General features: G+C 41.9%; 1 protein-coding gene across 2 annotated transcripts in view; it reads left to right on the top strand.

Moving 5' to 3' along the window:
• The window catches only part of LOC122553844 (regulator of microtubule dynamics protein 3-like), a 265,040-nt gene that overhangs the window by 236,937 nt on the left and 11,584 nt on the right, over window positions 1–16,519 (top strand). For both annotated transcript variants that reach the window (XM_087990143.1, XM_043698252.2), the window contains exons 9-11: window positions 5,211–5,309; window positions 8,191–8,244; window positions 9,340–9,420. In XM_087990143.1, the coding sequence (XP_087846269.1) occupies window positions 5,211–5,309; window positions 8,191–8,244; window positions 9,340–9,420 (234 nt within the window). The remainder of the gene's footprint in view (window positions 1–5,210; window positions 5,310–8,190; window positions 8,245–9,339; window positions 9,421–16,519) is intronic.

The raw sequence follows: 16,519 nt of genomic DNA, 5'->3' as shown, positions 1-16,519 counted from the left end.
AATGACCCTGTGTGGGGAATACATATTGAATATTTATCCATATTGAATTTCATTTATCATTGATCAACCTATCTGGCTGGAATGTAAAGCTATCCTCCTCACTATTTACCATCCCACCAAGTCGCTTATCATCCATGAACTTACTGATCAACCTTTCTAAATTCAAGTCTGAATTGTTTATATATCCCACAAACATATATCACAGAGATGTACAGCATAGAAACAGACCCTTCGGTCCAACCCGTCCATGCCGACCAGATATCCCAACCCAATCTAGTCCCACCTGCCAGCACCCCGAGTCCCAACACTGGACACAGACATCCAGAGACAAAACCACTTCAACCATCAACCTCTGCTTCCTGCCACTCAGCCAAATGTGAATGCTTTTGGCTTTTCCCTTCGCTATCAACTTCTCATGTGGGCCCTTATTAAAGGTCTTACTGAAGTTCAAGTAAATGACATTGAATGCATTGCTTCATCTACACACCTGGTTACCTCTTTCAAAAAATCAATCAAGTTGAGCAGAAATTATCTTCACTTAATAATCTATATTAACTAGTCTTGATCAATTCTTGCCTCTCCAAGTGCAGTTTATTTCTGTTCCTCAGACTAGCTTCCAATAGTTTCCCCACCACTGAGGTTAGAGTGACTGGCCTGAAGTTTCCTATTTATCTCTTATTCCCTGCATGAGTAAGAGCTATGGATTACATTACTGTAGTACTGTCCTCCAGTATCTAATACCTCTTTCCTGTGGTCAGGGAGGAATTGAAATTTATTGCTCCTGCCCCTGCTATTTTCCTTCCTTCACACAGCAGCGCTCTTCCAATGTGGTCTTCTTGAATTTGAGCTGCGACAGTCAGAGTTGACAGTATTTGTTTACATTGCCTTCCCTGAGCGACTATTCTCCTGTCCACATGTAATTTCATGTATGCACAGGGCTCCTACCCTCACAGTTAGAACCTAGAACATAGAACAGTACAGCACAGAACAGACCCTTCGGCCCACGATGTTGTGCCGAACATTTGTCCTAGCTTAAGTACCTATCCGTGTACCTATCCAATTGCCGCTTAAAGGTCACCAATGATTCTGCCTCTGCCACTCCCACAGGCAGCGCATTCCATGCCCCCACCAATCTCTGGGTAAAGAACATACCCCTGACATCCCCCCTATACCTTCCACCCTTCACCTTAAATTTATGTCCCCTTGTAACACTCTGTTGTATCCGGGGAAAAAGTCTCTGACTGTCCACTCTATCTATTCCCCTGATCATATTATAAACCTTTATCAAGTCACCTCTATCCTTCGCTGTTCCAATGAGAAAAGGCCTAGCACTCTCAACCTATCCTCGTATGCCCTATTCTCCATTCCAGGCAACATCCTGGTAAATCTCCTCTGCACCCTCTCCAAAGCTTCCACATCTTTCCTAAAATAAGGCGACCAGAACTGCACACAGTACTCCAAATGTGGCCTGATCAAGGTCCTATACAGCTGTAACATCACCTCACGACTCTTGAATTCAATCCCTCTGCTAATGAACGCTAATACACCATAGGCCTTCTTGCCGGCTCTATCCACCTGAGTGGCAACTTTCAAAGAGCTATGAACATAGACCCCAAGATCCCTCTGCTCCTCCACCTTACTAAGAATCCTACCGTTAACCCTGTATTCCGCATTCTTATTTGTCCTTCCAAAATGGACAACCTCACACTTGACAGGGTTGAACTCCATCTGCCACTCCTCAGCCCAGCATTGCATCATATCTAAGTCCCTTTGCAGCCGACAACAGCCCTCCTCACTATCCACAACTCCACCAATCTTCGTATCATCTGCAAATTTACTGACTCACCCTTCGACTCCCTCTTCCAAGTCATTAATAAAAATTACAAACAGCAGAGGACCCAGAACTGATCCCTGCGGAATTCCACTTGTAACTGGGCTCCAGGCTGAATATTTACCATCTACCACCACTCTCTGACTTCGACCGGTTAGCCAGTTCTCTATCCAACTGGCCAAACTTCCCACTATCCCATGCCTCCTGACTTTCCGCATAAGCCTACCATGGGGAACCTTATCAAATGCCTTACTAAAATCCATGTACACTATATCCACTGCTCTACCCTCATCCACATGCTTGGTCACTTCCTCAAAGAATTCAATAAGACTTGTAAGGCAAGACCTACCCTTCACAAATCCGTGCTGGCTGTCCCTAATCAAGCAGTGTCTTTCCAGATACTCATAAATCCTATCCCTCAGTACCCTTTCCATTACTTTGCCTACCACCGAAGTAAGACTAACTGGCCTGTAATTCCCGGGGTTATCCCTATTCCCTTTTTTGGACAGGGGCACAATATTCGCCACTCTCCAGTCCACTGGCACCACCCCCATTGACAGTGTAGACGAAAAGGTCATTGCCAACGGTTCTTCAATTTCCTCTCTTGCTTCCCACATAATCCTAGGATATATCCCGTCAAGCCCGGGGGACTTGTCTATCCTCAAGTTTTTCAAAATGCCCAACACATCTTCCTTCCTAACAAGTATCTCCTCTAGCTTACCAGTCCGTTTCATACTCTCCTCTTCAACAATACGGTCCCTCTCATTTGTAAATACTGAAGAAATGTACTCATTCAAGACCTCTCCTATCTCTTCCGACTCAATACACAGTCTCCCACTACTGTCCTTGATCGGACCTACCCTCGTTCTCGTCATTCTCATGTTTCTCATATACGCATAAAAGGCCCTGGGGTTATCCTTGATCCTACCCGCCAAAGATTTTTCATGCCCTCTCTTAGCTCTCCTAATCCCTTTCTTCAGCTCCCTCCTGGCTATCCTGTATCCCTCCAATGCTCTGTCTGAACCTTGTTTCCTCAATCTTATGTAAGCCTCCTCCTTCCTCCTTACAAGATATTCAACCTCCCTCATCAACCAAGGTTCCCTCACATGACCATCTCTTTCCTGCCTGACAGGTACATACATATCAAGGATACGTCGTATCTGTTCCTTGAAAAAGTTCCACATTTCAATGACATCCTTCGCTGACAGCCTATGCTCCCAATTTATGCTCCTCAGATCCTGTCTTGCAGCATCGTATTTACCCTTCCCCCAATTGTAAAACCTGCGCTGTTGCACGCACCTACCTCTCTCCATAACCAAGGTGAAAGTCACAGAATTGTGGTCACCATCACCAAAATGCTCACCCACTAACAAACCCATCACTTGTCCCGGTTTGTTACCAAGTACCAAATCCAATATGGCCTCCCCTCTGGTCGGACAATCTACATACTGAGTTAGAAAAGCTTCCTGGACACACTGCACAAACACCACCCCGTCCAATCTACTTGATCTAAAGAGCTTCCAATCAATATTTGGGAAGTTGAAATCGCCCATGACTACTACCCTGTGGCTTCTGCACCTTTCCAAAATCTGTTTCCCAATCTGTTTCTCCACATCTCTGCTGCTATTGGGGGGCCTATAGTAAACACCCAACAAGGTGACTGCTCCTTTCCTATTTCTGACTTCCTCCATACTACCTCCAAAGGCAGATCCCCTTCGAACTGCCTTTCTGCAGCCGTTATACCATTTCTAATTAGCAACGCCACCCCCCCCCCCAATCTTACTGAAACATCTGTAACCAGGAACCTCCAACAACCATTCCTGTCCCTCTTCTTTCCGCGATGTTATTGTATGGACAGCGCAGAATAGCAGTGCCAGTATATTACAGTTCACTCCATGTCTACTTATAAGGTGTCCCTGAAGTCTAAGGGAAATTATGGGCACAATTTAATTACAGTTTCACATTGCATTGGACTTATCCTCCATGTAACGTCAACTCCAAGCATTGTGATACCACCCCTCCAAGAAATTTGTTAGACTTATCAATGAAATTGTGTTAATTCGAGATTTGTATTTCAACCTCAATGTTGGTGAGCAATGTTATAAAGTGGAAATACTGGTTTTATTGTATTCAAGAGTTTCATAAATCCAACATTTTTAACAAACGTGCTTAGCAAAAATGCAAGGACCTGCTGTAGCATTGCTCATAGTGAGTCAGAATTATGAGGCTGTGATGGCAGATGCTGATATTTTCAGTCATTATAATGCAAAGTCTGGGACGTTGACTCCAGTTTGTCATCTGAAGTAATCTGAGCTCTCATGTGATGTTTTTCAGTTACTTCTGTTTTTCAAGTAACAAATCAAAGGCTTAGGAATAATTCACTCTCGTCCCAATTTGTGTTAGTCAGTATTGCAAAGGAGTAGTAAGCAGTTGAAATATTACTTTTTTTAAAAGGTTACGAAATAAAAAAAAAACAAGAAACTGTTATTATAAGTTAGAACCTTTGTTCATAAAGTGTGAACAAAATAGATTTTCTTCAATTGCTCCACATAACCACAGTAATAGTAACTAATGTATGTAGAATGTTGTAAAACATATTAAGAGGCAATTCAGAAGCATTCCAAACCACATTTGACACCAAGCCACATGAGAAGTCATTAGGACAGGTGGCCAAAAGCTTGGTAAAAGTGGTAGGTGTTAGGAAGCATCTAATGAGAAGAGAGATAGCAAAGCTGCATGTTTTAGGGAGAAAATTCAGGAGCTTAAAGTCCAGGCATTTGAAGGTGCAGCCACCAAAGATGGAGTAATGAAAATTGTGAATGTGCAGGAAGCAAAATTTGGAAAGCACAGAGGTCTCTGAGGGCTTTGTTGCTGGAGAAGGCTAGAGATGGGGAAGGAACAAGGATGTGAATTTTAAAATAAAAGCATGCCACTGCCAGAAGCCAACGTAGGTCTGTGTAATTGCACATTAAATAATATGCAGAAGTTTACAAATAAGGTAATAATTAAAGAGTAAGACAAAAGTGTAAAAAAAAATGTTAGAAACATCCACTTGAAGACTCCTTAGAACACTCTGTTTTAGCCATGTGACTTTTAATAGCTTTGGTCGTGCAGTGTGTAAACATATGACTGTTACTTTGGAGGCATGTACTAGAGTTGTAAAAATCCTAGTACTGTACATATGAAAAGGTTACATTTAATTTACAGCAATACTATCTGCTGTATCAATTCAGAAGATGTTTTTGAAATAATTTCTCACGTCAGCAGTTCAGTTTGTTTGAAATATGCCACAAAGACCTTTGTAAAATAAGTATTGTTTATATGGTAGGTGTGTATCACTTTATAAAATTTTACAAGGTACTTGAATTTTCTTTTGCAGGTAGCGCAATTAGGTTGGATCGAAAGGAAGGCAGCTGCAACTTTCTATGGAACACCTCCAAGTTCCACCATTGATGAAGCTGTAAAAAACTTTTTAAAGGTGAGATCTAGTTTGATCTAAATGTTAGTGTTTTTATGTTGTATCGCTAATAATGTGAAGGTTCTTATAATGGGGGAAAAAGCTAATGATTATCAAAAACATTAAAAAATTATATATATCTCTTTCAGAAAAGGGCAGGGTTGTGCATTCAGGATAATTTCTGTAATCCCAGGAAGTAATATTTTCCTTTTGCTTTAAAGGTGCTGATTCTTTTTTGTGCTCTTATCATAATCATACAACATGGAAACAGACCCTTCAGTCCAACCTGTCCACACTGACTATGTTCCCAAACTAAACTAATCCCATTTGCTGCATTTGGCCCATATCCTTCCAAACATTTCCTATTCATGTACTTATCCAAATGTCTTTTAAATGTTGTAACTGAACCTACATCCACTGCTTCCTCTAGCAGTTCATTTCATACACTAACTACTGTCTGTGTAAAAGAGTTGTGCCTATGTCATTTTGAAAACTTTCTCCTCTCACCTTAAAAAATGCGTCCCCTTATTTTGAACTCCCCTACCAAAGGGAAAAGACCCTTGCTATTCACCTGATTTATGCACCTTATAATTTTATAAACCTCCAGAAGGTCATCTCTTCAACCTCCTATGCTCCCGTGAAAAAAGTCCCAGCCTATTTTTATAACTCAAACCTTCCATTCCTGGCAACATCCTGGTAAATCTCTTCTGAACATTCCTCAGTTTCATGATATATTCCCTAAAGCAGAGTGACCAGAATGGCACACAGTAGTCCAGAAGAGGCCTCACCAACGTTCTGTACAACATCAGCGTAACATTCCAACACTGACACTCAAAGGTCTAAGCAATGAAGGCAAACATGCTAAAGATATTCTTAACCACCCTATCTATACGCATCACAAACTTCAAAGAATTATGTAACTGAACCCTTAGTCTCTCTGTTCTACAACACTACCCGAGGGCCTACTTTGAATTGTGAAGGTTTTGCCTTTGCTTGTTTCACCAAAATGCAATATCTCACGTTTATCCAAATTATGCTCCATCTGCTGCTCTCAACCCATTGACCCAATTGATCAAGATCTCTTTGTAACCTTAGATAACCTTCTTTACTGTTCACTATACCACCAATTTTGGTGTCATCCACAAACTTACTAACCGTGCCTTCTTTATTTTCATATAAAGAATTTATATAAATGACAAACAAAAGTGGACAGATTACTGATCCCTGTGGAACATTACTGGTCACAGGCCTCCAGTCCAATAAACAATCCTCCACCATCACTCTCTGTCTCCTGCCATTAATCAAATTTTGATTCCAATTGGCAAGCTCACCCCGAATCTCATGCGATCTAATTTTCTAATTAATCTACCATGCAGAACCTTACCAAAGACTTTACTAAAGTCCGGGTAAACAATGTCCACCACTTTGCTGTCATCAATCTTCTTGGTTACTTTCTCAGAAAACTTAATTAAGTTTGTGAGACATGATTTCCTCATACAAAACTATGCTGATTATCCCTAAACATTTCTTGCCTCTACAAATGTATATAAATCATATCTTTCCGAATCACTTCCAATAACTTACCTACGACCAAAGTCAGACTCTCAGGTCTATAGTTCTCAGGCTTCTCCTTACATCCCTTCTTAAACAAAGGCACAACATTAGCCACTCTGCAGTCATCCGGCACCTCACCTGCAATTATAGATTATAAAAATATTTCATCCTATCTGGGACAGAGAGCTTTTTTTGACTTAGTAAAAGGAGGTCTCTTCCTCTTGTATGTTCTTGCCTTTGATCATTCCCTGTCTTTTTCCAGAAGTAATCTTAACCTGTTCAGCTGGATTTCAGACCACCACTCCCAAAACAGAGCAGCAGCTGTGAAGGCCAGGGGACCTGCTAAAATCCAGCAGATGCTACATGGGAAGCTGGCAGCTTCACCTGCACAGGCTTTCATAAAGCAAAGGGGGGACCTTTTTGTGACTCTTTTCCCCTATTGCAGGCATTAACTGCAAGGTGACATTTTGTTTTCCTTTACCACCAGTTGCCAGCCTCTCAAAACAACCATCCATAACCCCACATTGCAGGGGACTGCCAGCTTTGTGCTGGTGATATTCCTCCACTTAGCTTGGTGTGAAGTTCCAGCGATAATCTCCACTGTGGACAGTATATAGACCCAGCAATGATCACTGATTTTGCGTGGTGCTGCTGGGATCACACAGCTGTTGGTTATCTGACTAGTTCAGATTGCTAAGATGGTACATGAGGGGCAGAAATACCATCTCAATCTCACTGATGACCAATTGGTTATTAAATACTAATGGAGCAGCCACTGGTTGCCTGCCCCTCTTCCACGGCTATGTCCGAGCCCAGGTGTCCCTGGAGAAGGAGCACGCGGTGTCCACCAACACCCTCAATATTTTCAGGGAAAGGTGGGCACCACAGGGAGTTGAGTGCATTATTTCCCCTTCCAACTCTATTTTGATTTAATCCCTGCCCCCCCCCCTTCACTGTTTGATCATGCAGCATCTGATGTGAAGGGCACTGCTTGTCACTGGCCACTCAGGTGTTTTCTTTCTTCCTGGTGGTGGAAACTGAATAAAGATTGGTACACCTGTTGTCTTTCACTGTGTCTCACACTTGCACACACACAACATGGGTGCTGGGGAAAATATAAGCACTACTACAATTAGGCGGTAATATGGGGGTAAAGTAAAACAAAATAACTGGGAGATTCAGAGTATCCTCCATTTAGGGCACTTAAAAAAAAAATGGAGCAGCCATTCTTCCTCATTGTTCTTTTAGCCGGAAGGGGCTTAAATTCATTAGCAAAATCATTCACAATCATAATCCATCTGCTACTGTAAGTAAACAAATGTTGTTATTTTTATCCTCTACTTTACAGGCTGAAGAATTGAAACCAGGATATTCCAAAGTGAACTCGGTCTATATTGCAAAGGTAGTCTAGTGCAAATTTTCTGTATGCTTAGCAGTGGGATAGCTAAAGGGGTTTTGGGATGCCAATTGGCCAAAGCATAAAATTACTGCACTCTATTGTAAAGAGTACAGATACAATTGTGTTCAATGTAAAGGAGGTTCAAAAGGTTGACCGAGGGCTATTGGGGCTCGCACAGCATTAGCAATGATGATACTTTTGTCATCCTATCCAGTTTACAGTAATAATTTCTGTCAATTTGGATCCAAGCCAGTGGATGAGACATGAATCTAAATATCTTTCTTTGTGGTTGGAGTTTATTAATTCTCAAGTTTATAGTTTCTTTCACTCAATAATTCTATCTGCTATCCTTTTATATTTATCTATCTGGCCAACTAATTCATCAGTTAACCCTAATCACCCACTAAACTACTTCCAATTTTAACAGTTTCTGACAATGTATTGGTCATCAGAATTTTTATGGAATGTATTTACTAGGCTTTCTTTATTTCACTGAAACAGAAGCAATAATCCATATTCTCCAATGCATAGTTATTTTCCCCGCCCCCTTCCCTTTAACAATTATTGTCCTTTCTGCATCCAGACATACTGCCTCCAATCCCCACAGTTGACTTCACTAACTTCCCTATCACAGCTGTAGCACTGGACAAACCCCACTTCAGTTTCATTGAGTTGCCATCTCACTGGGGCAAATTTCTCCTGATTGAATCTTAAGGATCTTGTTTAGTGGTAACACATCCCTTATGTTAACATAATGAGCCCTGGTTTATTCACTCAAATTGACTTGTGATTTAATCTTAACTTTTGTAAATCTCTTTGATAGGGTATCTTCCAGAAAACTATTATGATGCCCTTCTAATTACATCATAATACCCTTGATAAAAGACTTGAGTAATTTCTCTCCTGCTAATGTCAGGCTAACAGATCTGTAGAACCCCATTTTCTCTCTTCCTTCTTTCTTAAAAAGCGGAGTTATACTTGCTTTTCAATCTGCAGGAACCATTCTAGCATTGGAATTTCAGAAGATGATTTTGGCTATAGTATTCACCAAGTCTATTCCACTTACTGTAACTAATTTAACTTTTCTGGTATTCATAGTGCTACAGGGATCTTGGGAGCTATGCCACTGCCCTACATTGGCTTGAATTAGCATCTGCATTACCCATCAAATCTAAGGAGGTAAGAATAATTCAGCACTCGATTAGCATCCTTTTTTACTTTGAAAAAAACATATTATCAAATTAGACAGAAGTTACTATTTACAAGTGAGTTATGTCAGTACAGGCCCATTTAAAATTATTGTAATTTTTTTCTTGACAGTTTTGCAATATTGAACTTCACTTTTAAAGTTCTGCAATAGAAACCAGTTTTGAAACACTTGGTATGTCTTTTGTTGAATGCCACACTGTTCTTTTATATCTATGTAGAGTTTTTATGTAATAAAAAAGGATCACCATTCAAATCTTTAAGTCTGTTCTGCCATTCAGTGAGATCACAGCTGATCCATATCCTATCCCACCTTGGTTCTGTATCCTAATGTACCTCCTGTTTTTAATGGATGGAAGTTCCACATTTTGTGAGCAGAAGTGTTTTCTAACCTCCCTTTAGAACAGTCTGTCTCTGATTTTAAAGTAATGGCTCTTTGGTTTAGACTCCCCCATCTGCAGAAAAAGTTTCTCTTTATCTCTCCTATCAATTCCATTCAAAAGCTGGAAAACAGCAATTAAATCACTCCCTAATCTTTTGTACTCCATAGAGAAACAAACTTAGTAAGTATTGCCTATCCTCAGGTCTTTCCTGTGACCTTTTTTTTTTGGAAGTGTATACATGTGCAGATGTGAGCGAAGACCGTAAACCCGTAAACAGCTCAGTTATGATTTTCATTGACTGCCACTCAACTAACCAGCTGAGTCACAGTTTTTGACAGTACATAAAGTCTTTTCTAACACAAAAGGACTGCCAGTACTGTATTACCATAGAATGGTTACAACACAGGATGCCACTTGTCTCTTCATATCTGTGTCATTTTTTTGCAAGCACAATTCAGTTAGTTCTGCTCCACTACCCTTTCCCTATTGTAAGAACTTTTCCTCTTCAAATGATTATGCAGTTCCCTATTTCAAAGATGACTGATTCTGCCTCCACTAATCTTGGACAGTTTATTTTAACTCCTGACTACACATATGTAAAAATGTCTTCATGTTATCTTCTTCTGATTCTTCTGTAATTCTTCTGATAATCACAAAACCTCTATTGCTGCATCTTCCAAATGTGTGGCCCCTACCACCTAAAAAAACAAAGACAGCAGATACCACAACCTGCAAGTTCCCTTCCTAGTCTCTTACCAACCTGACATGAAACTGAACCACTGTTGCTTCATTCTCTCTGAGTCAAAATCCTGGAAACCCCTATCTGAAGCACCTCACAAACTGTAGAAAGTAGTTCATCAACACCTTCTCAAGGATAGTTGGGGACAAGCATAATACCTCATAATTTTGAATACGTCCTTCAGAACTCCTCTTAAAAATCTAAGAACAACCCAGCTTCTCCATATTAACCATTTAACTGAAGTCTCTCATTTCTGGATCTATATCTGTAGACTGTTTCTCCACTCCCTCTAATAATTTCACATTTTTACGAATGGGCAGTGTGCAAAATATAACACGATGTGCCAAATTTTCCGAGTCCCTAATAGATAACTGTGAAGGTGGAATGATGAGGAAAATTCAATCAACTTGTATGAGGTCAATGCTGCTAATTGTTTCCACTTCCAGGCATTTGTCCCAGAGGTGAGCTCCCAATAGCAGTAGCTGGCTAATTAGGACTCTTAATGGAACAATTAGCCCCTATTGTAGAAACAGATTACAATTTTTCATACAGTTTCAGGATCATCTACAATGTCAGATGACCAGAAATAGAGATGAGGCAGATCCACGGCGGCAGTTTTGAACCACAATTAGACTATCTATTAAATTGCAGGCATCATGTTTGCAGGGCTCTAGGGTGCACTTTTTTCCAGCAGAAGACCTGCAACTGTGTCTTATTGATTGAGGTTAAAAATCACACAGCACTAGGTTACAATCCAACAGGTTTATTTGGAAGCATTAGCTTTCGGAGCACCACCACCTGATGAAGGAGCAGCGCTCTGCAAGCTAGTGCTTCCAGATAAACCTGTTGGACTACAACCTGGTGTTGTGTGATTTTTAACTTTGTCCATCTTAGCCCAACACCAGCTCCTTCACATCATTGTTGATTGAAGTTTCTGCTAAGTTGGCCATAGCGTCTGCTTTCTACTGAAAATGCCTGAAGGTGCCATTTCCGCTCCTGTTTCTTGCCTCTCAGCTGCGCCATCCCTGTGAAGGAAATTAACTGCACTATCCATAAACCACACTGAATTGACTTTCCCACACTGGATTTCAGCTACTAACTCTAATTGAAAAGGGTTCCTAGAAACAGGTTCTTAATTTGCAACCTCTGGAACATTGGTTCTGATATCCCTTCATGGCCACTGGGTTTGCAACTCTAATTGAGACAGACATCAGGAACACAACCCACCTGAGAAAGGTTTAGAAAACTTCAGTGCAACTTATTTGCCTTTGTGCTGTGGGCCTCCATGTATAAATGATCCTAAGCATATGATCCCATTTACCTTCATTAATTTCTACACATAAGTCTGTCTATGTTCTTCCACCCATTTCGAATTATATCTTTATATGGGACGACCTCATTCACAGGTTTGATCTCATCACTAAGGAAGGATGGACTTTTTAAAAAATGTATCTGTTCAGATACACATTGGAACAGTGGAACTTGAACTAGATCTCCTGGATCAGAAGTAGGGACACCACTATTGCACCACAAGAGACCAAATAAAATCCCAGTAAGTCTTGGATCCATGATATTCTTGTAACTTTGCACTGAGAGAGTCTATCAATCATCCCATGCAGACATCTAATAAATTCCCCACATATCGTCGAAAGCAAATATGTTCTGCTTGCTCTATACTCAGTTGGACTATAGATATTTTATAATTGATCTGGTTAGAGATGGTATTACACACCTTTGGAGGGGAACATGAACTGGAGTCTTTTGGTTCACAAGTAGGAACAATGCTACTGTACTACAATGGCCGAGCTCTCCAGTATAAATAAGAAGATACTTTCTAAACAACCTATTCAGAGTTGTTATGACACACCTTTGGAGTAAGTGGGGCGTGAGCTTGAGCCTCCTGGCCCAAAAGTAGGGAAACCAGCACTATGTAACAAGGGCCCCTCATCCAGCGTTAATACAGCCAATGTTAAAATTATACACAACAAAAAAAAAGAGAAGTGCAGATAAGATCAGAAGTGTTGCACAGTGTTCAGCACCATTCGCGACTCCTCAGATACTGAAGCAGACCATGCTCAAAAGCAACAAGATCTGGACAATATCCAGGCTTGGGCTGACAAGTGGCAAGTAACATTCACACCACACAAATGCCAGACAATGACCATCACCATTAAGAGACACTCTCAACACCACCCTTTGACATTCAATGATATTACCATCATTGAATCCCCCACTGTCAACGTCCTTGGGGTTACCAATGACCAGAAACTCATCTGAACTCGCCACATAAACATAGTGGCTACAAGAGCAGGTCATAGACGAGGGATACTGCAGTGAGTAACTCACTTCCTGACACCCCAAAGTCTATCCAACATCTACAAGCCACAAGTGTGATGAAATACTCCCCACTTGCCTGGATGGGTGCAGCTCCAACAACACTCATGAAGCTTGACACCATCCAGGACAAAGCAACGCACTTGATTGACACCACATCTACAAACATTCGATCCCTTCACCATTGGTAGCTCAGTAGCAGCGATGTGTACTATCTACAAGATGCGCCTTCTAAACCCACAACCACTTCCACCTATTAGGACAAGGGCAACAGGTATTTGGGAAGACCACCACCTGCAAGTTCCCTTACAAGTCATGCACCACCTGACTTGAAATATACCGTTGTTCCTTCACAGTAATTGGTCAAAATTCTGGAATTCCCTCCCTAATGGCATTGTGGGTCAACCCACAGCAAGTGGACTGCAGCGATTCAAGAAGGCACCATCACCTTCTCAAGGGCAAATAGAGATGGGCTATCAATGCTGGCCAGCCAGCGATACCCACATCCCACAAATCAATAAAAAAGAAAGATTCTGGAAATCAGAAACACGGACAGAAATTGCTGGAAAAACTCAGCAGGTCTGACATCATCTGTGGAAAGAAAGCAAAGTTAATGTCTAGTGACCCTTCAGAGATACTGCCAGACCTGCTGAGCTTTTCCAGCAATTTCTGTTTGTGTTTAAAATTACACTCTCCTCAAGTTTTATTTGCCTCCATCTAGTGGTAGAAGTAGGTTGCTGTGAGGCATTCTTTTTTAAAAATTCATTCGTGGGGCCTAGGTCTTGCTGGCTGGCCAGCATTTATTGCCCAACTCTTGTTGCCTTTGAGAAGGTGTTGGTGGTGAGCTGTCTTCTTGAGCAGCTACAGTTCACATGTTGTATGTAGACCTACAATGCTATTAGGGAGGGCCAGGATTTTGACCCAGTGGCAATGAAGGAACATTGATAGCTTTCCAAGTCAGGATGGTGAGTGGCTTGGAGGGGAACTTTCAGGTGGTGGTATTCTCATGTATCTGCTGCCCTTGTCCTTCTAGAAGGAAGTGGTTGTGTATTTGGAAGGTGCTGTCTGAGGATCTTTGGTGAATTTCTGCAGTGTATCTTGTTGATAGTTCACATTGCTCTTAACTGAGCTTTGGTGGTGGAGGGTGTGGATGCTTGCAGACATGGTGCCAAATCAAGCAGGCTGCTTTATCTTGGATGGTGTCAAATTTCTTGAGTATTGTTGTGCTGCACCCAGCCAGCTAAGTGGGAAGTATTCCATCACATTCTTGACTTGTGCTTTGTAGATGGTGGACTGGCTTTGGAGAGTCAGGAGGTGAGTTACTCATCTCCGTATTCCTTGCCTCTGTTCTGCTCTTGTAGCCACTGTGTTAACGTGGTGTGTTTCTGATCAATGATAACCTCCAGGTATGTTGATAATGAGTGATTAAGTGATGGTAACACAATGAATGTCAATGAATGCCAGCAATTTCTGTTTGTGTTTAAAATTACACTCTCCTCAAGTTTTATTTGCCTCCATCTAGTGGTAGAAGTAGGTTGATGTGAGGTATTCTTTTTTAAAAATTCATTTGTGGGGCCTAGGTCTTGCTGGCTGGCCAGCATTTATTGCCCAACTCTTGTTGCCTTTGAGAAGGTGTTGGTGGTGAGCTGTCTTCTTGAGTAGCTACAGTTCACGTGATTGTTTGATTGTTTGGAGATGGACATTGTCTGGCATTTGTCGAGAGTATGGTGCTAGAAAAGCACAGCAGGTCAGGTAGCATCCAAGGAGCAGGAGAATCGACATTTTGGGCATGAGCCTTTCATCAGGAATGAGGCTTGTGGGCCGGGGGCTGAGAGATAAATGGGAGGAGGGTGGGGCTGGGGCAAGGTAGCTGAGAATGCAATAGGTAGATGAAGGTGGGAGAGCAGATGATAGGTAGGCAAGAAGGGTGGGGCGGATAGAGGGGAAAGACAATGGAGAGGTCAAGAGGGCGGTGCCGAGTTGGAGGCTTGGGACCGGGATAAGGTGGGGGGAGGGGAAATGAGAAAACTGGTGAAATCTACATTGATCCTGTGTGGTTGCAGTGTCCCAGGGCAGAAGATGAGGCATTCTTCCTCCAGGCATCGGGTGGTTAGGGTTTGGTGACGAAGGAGACCCAAGACATGCTGCATGTCCTTGGTGGAATGGGAGGATGAGTTAAAGTATTTGGCCACAGGGCGATGGAGTTGGTTGGTGACGGTATCCCAGAGATGTTCTCTGAAACAATCCGCAAGTTGGCACCCTGTCTCCCCAATGTAGAGGAGACCACATCGGTAACGGATACAGTGCATGGCATTTGTGGAAGTACAGGTAGATTTCTGTCGGATGTGGAAATTTCCTTTGGGGCCTTGGATGGAGGTGAGGGTGGAGGTGTGGGCACAGGTTTTGCAATTCTTGCGGTGGCAGATGAAGGTGCCGGGAGTTGGGTGTGGGCTGATGTTGGCGGGGGGTTGGATCTGACAAGTGAGTCGCAGAGGGAATGGTCTCTCCAAAACACTGATAGGGGTGGGGAGGGAAATATAATAGTAGTGGTGGAGTTTGTATGGAGATGGTGGAAGTGGCGGAGGATGAATGCAATGTATACGGAGGTTAGTGGGGTGGAAGGTGAGGACCAGGGGGGGTTCTGTCCTTATTGCATTGGGAGGTGTGGGAAATGGAAGAGTTATGCTGAAGGGCATCGTCGACCACATGGGAGGGGAAATTGCAATCTTTGAAGGAGGAAACCATTTGAAATGTTCATGGCTCGTTGGTCTAGGAGTATGGTTCTCGTTCCTTTCTCCCCATTGTCTGGCATTTGTGTGGCGCAAATGTTAATTGTCATTTGTCAGCCCAAGCTTGGATATTGTCCAGATCTTGTTGCATTTGGACATGGACTGCTTCAGTATCTGAGGGAGTCACAAATGGTGCTGAACATTGTGCAATCATCAGTGAACATCCCCACTTCTCACCTTATGATGAAGGGAAAGTCATTGATGAAGCAGTTGAAGATGTTTGGGCCTAGCACACTACTCTGAGGAACTCCTGCAGAATTACATGGAGCTGAAATGACTTACCTCCAACAAACCAGAACCATCTTCATATGTGACAGGTTTTACTTTAAAATAGAGTCTCTCAGATTTTCATACAAATCAAACTTAAGATGGCTGCTGTCCTAAAACTGACACATCATGCTTCCATATTATCTGCTGAGTTGCTTTGGTCTGGGTTGTAGTACCACCTATTGTCATCTTATCAAGCTAATTAGTTCTTAACTGTCTCATCCTTCAATTTAGGTAGTTCTTATTGGCAAGTTGCAGTGAGCTAGGATGAGCTGCTCACACCTCCAGATAAACCTTTGTCTGGAAGTTTCTGTTTAGTTGGTTTTTTTGAATTTCAACAAGGTCTCTTATGATTTCTTCCTGAGATTAGTAGTCTTGCCTCAGTGCCAGCTCAATCCTCAAGGGTAATCATGTGACTTTTGAGAGCCATTTTGTGAGTTGCTGTGATCCATTTTGAAAGGTCCAATTATTAATTGTATAATATTATAATTAAACAGGCACTACATCTTACTGCACCCTCTCTCATCTCATTTTCTTGTCCACCGCCTCTTTGAACTTCC

Source organism: Chiloscyllium plagiosum, unplaced genomic scaffold (genome assembly GCF_037043375.1).
Source record: "Chiloscyllium plagiosum isolate Xiang-an unplaced genomic scaffold, Cpla_swu_hap1 HiC_scaffold_8, whole genome shotgun sequence".
NCBI lineage: Eukaryota > Metazoa > Chordata > Chondrichthyes > Orectolobiformes > Hemiscylliidae > Chiloscyllium > Chiloscyllium plagiosum.
This window is presented reverse-complemented; position numbering and strand designations above follow the sequence as displayed.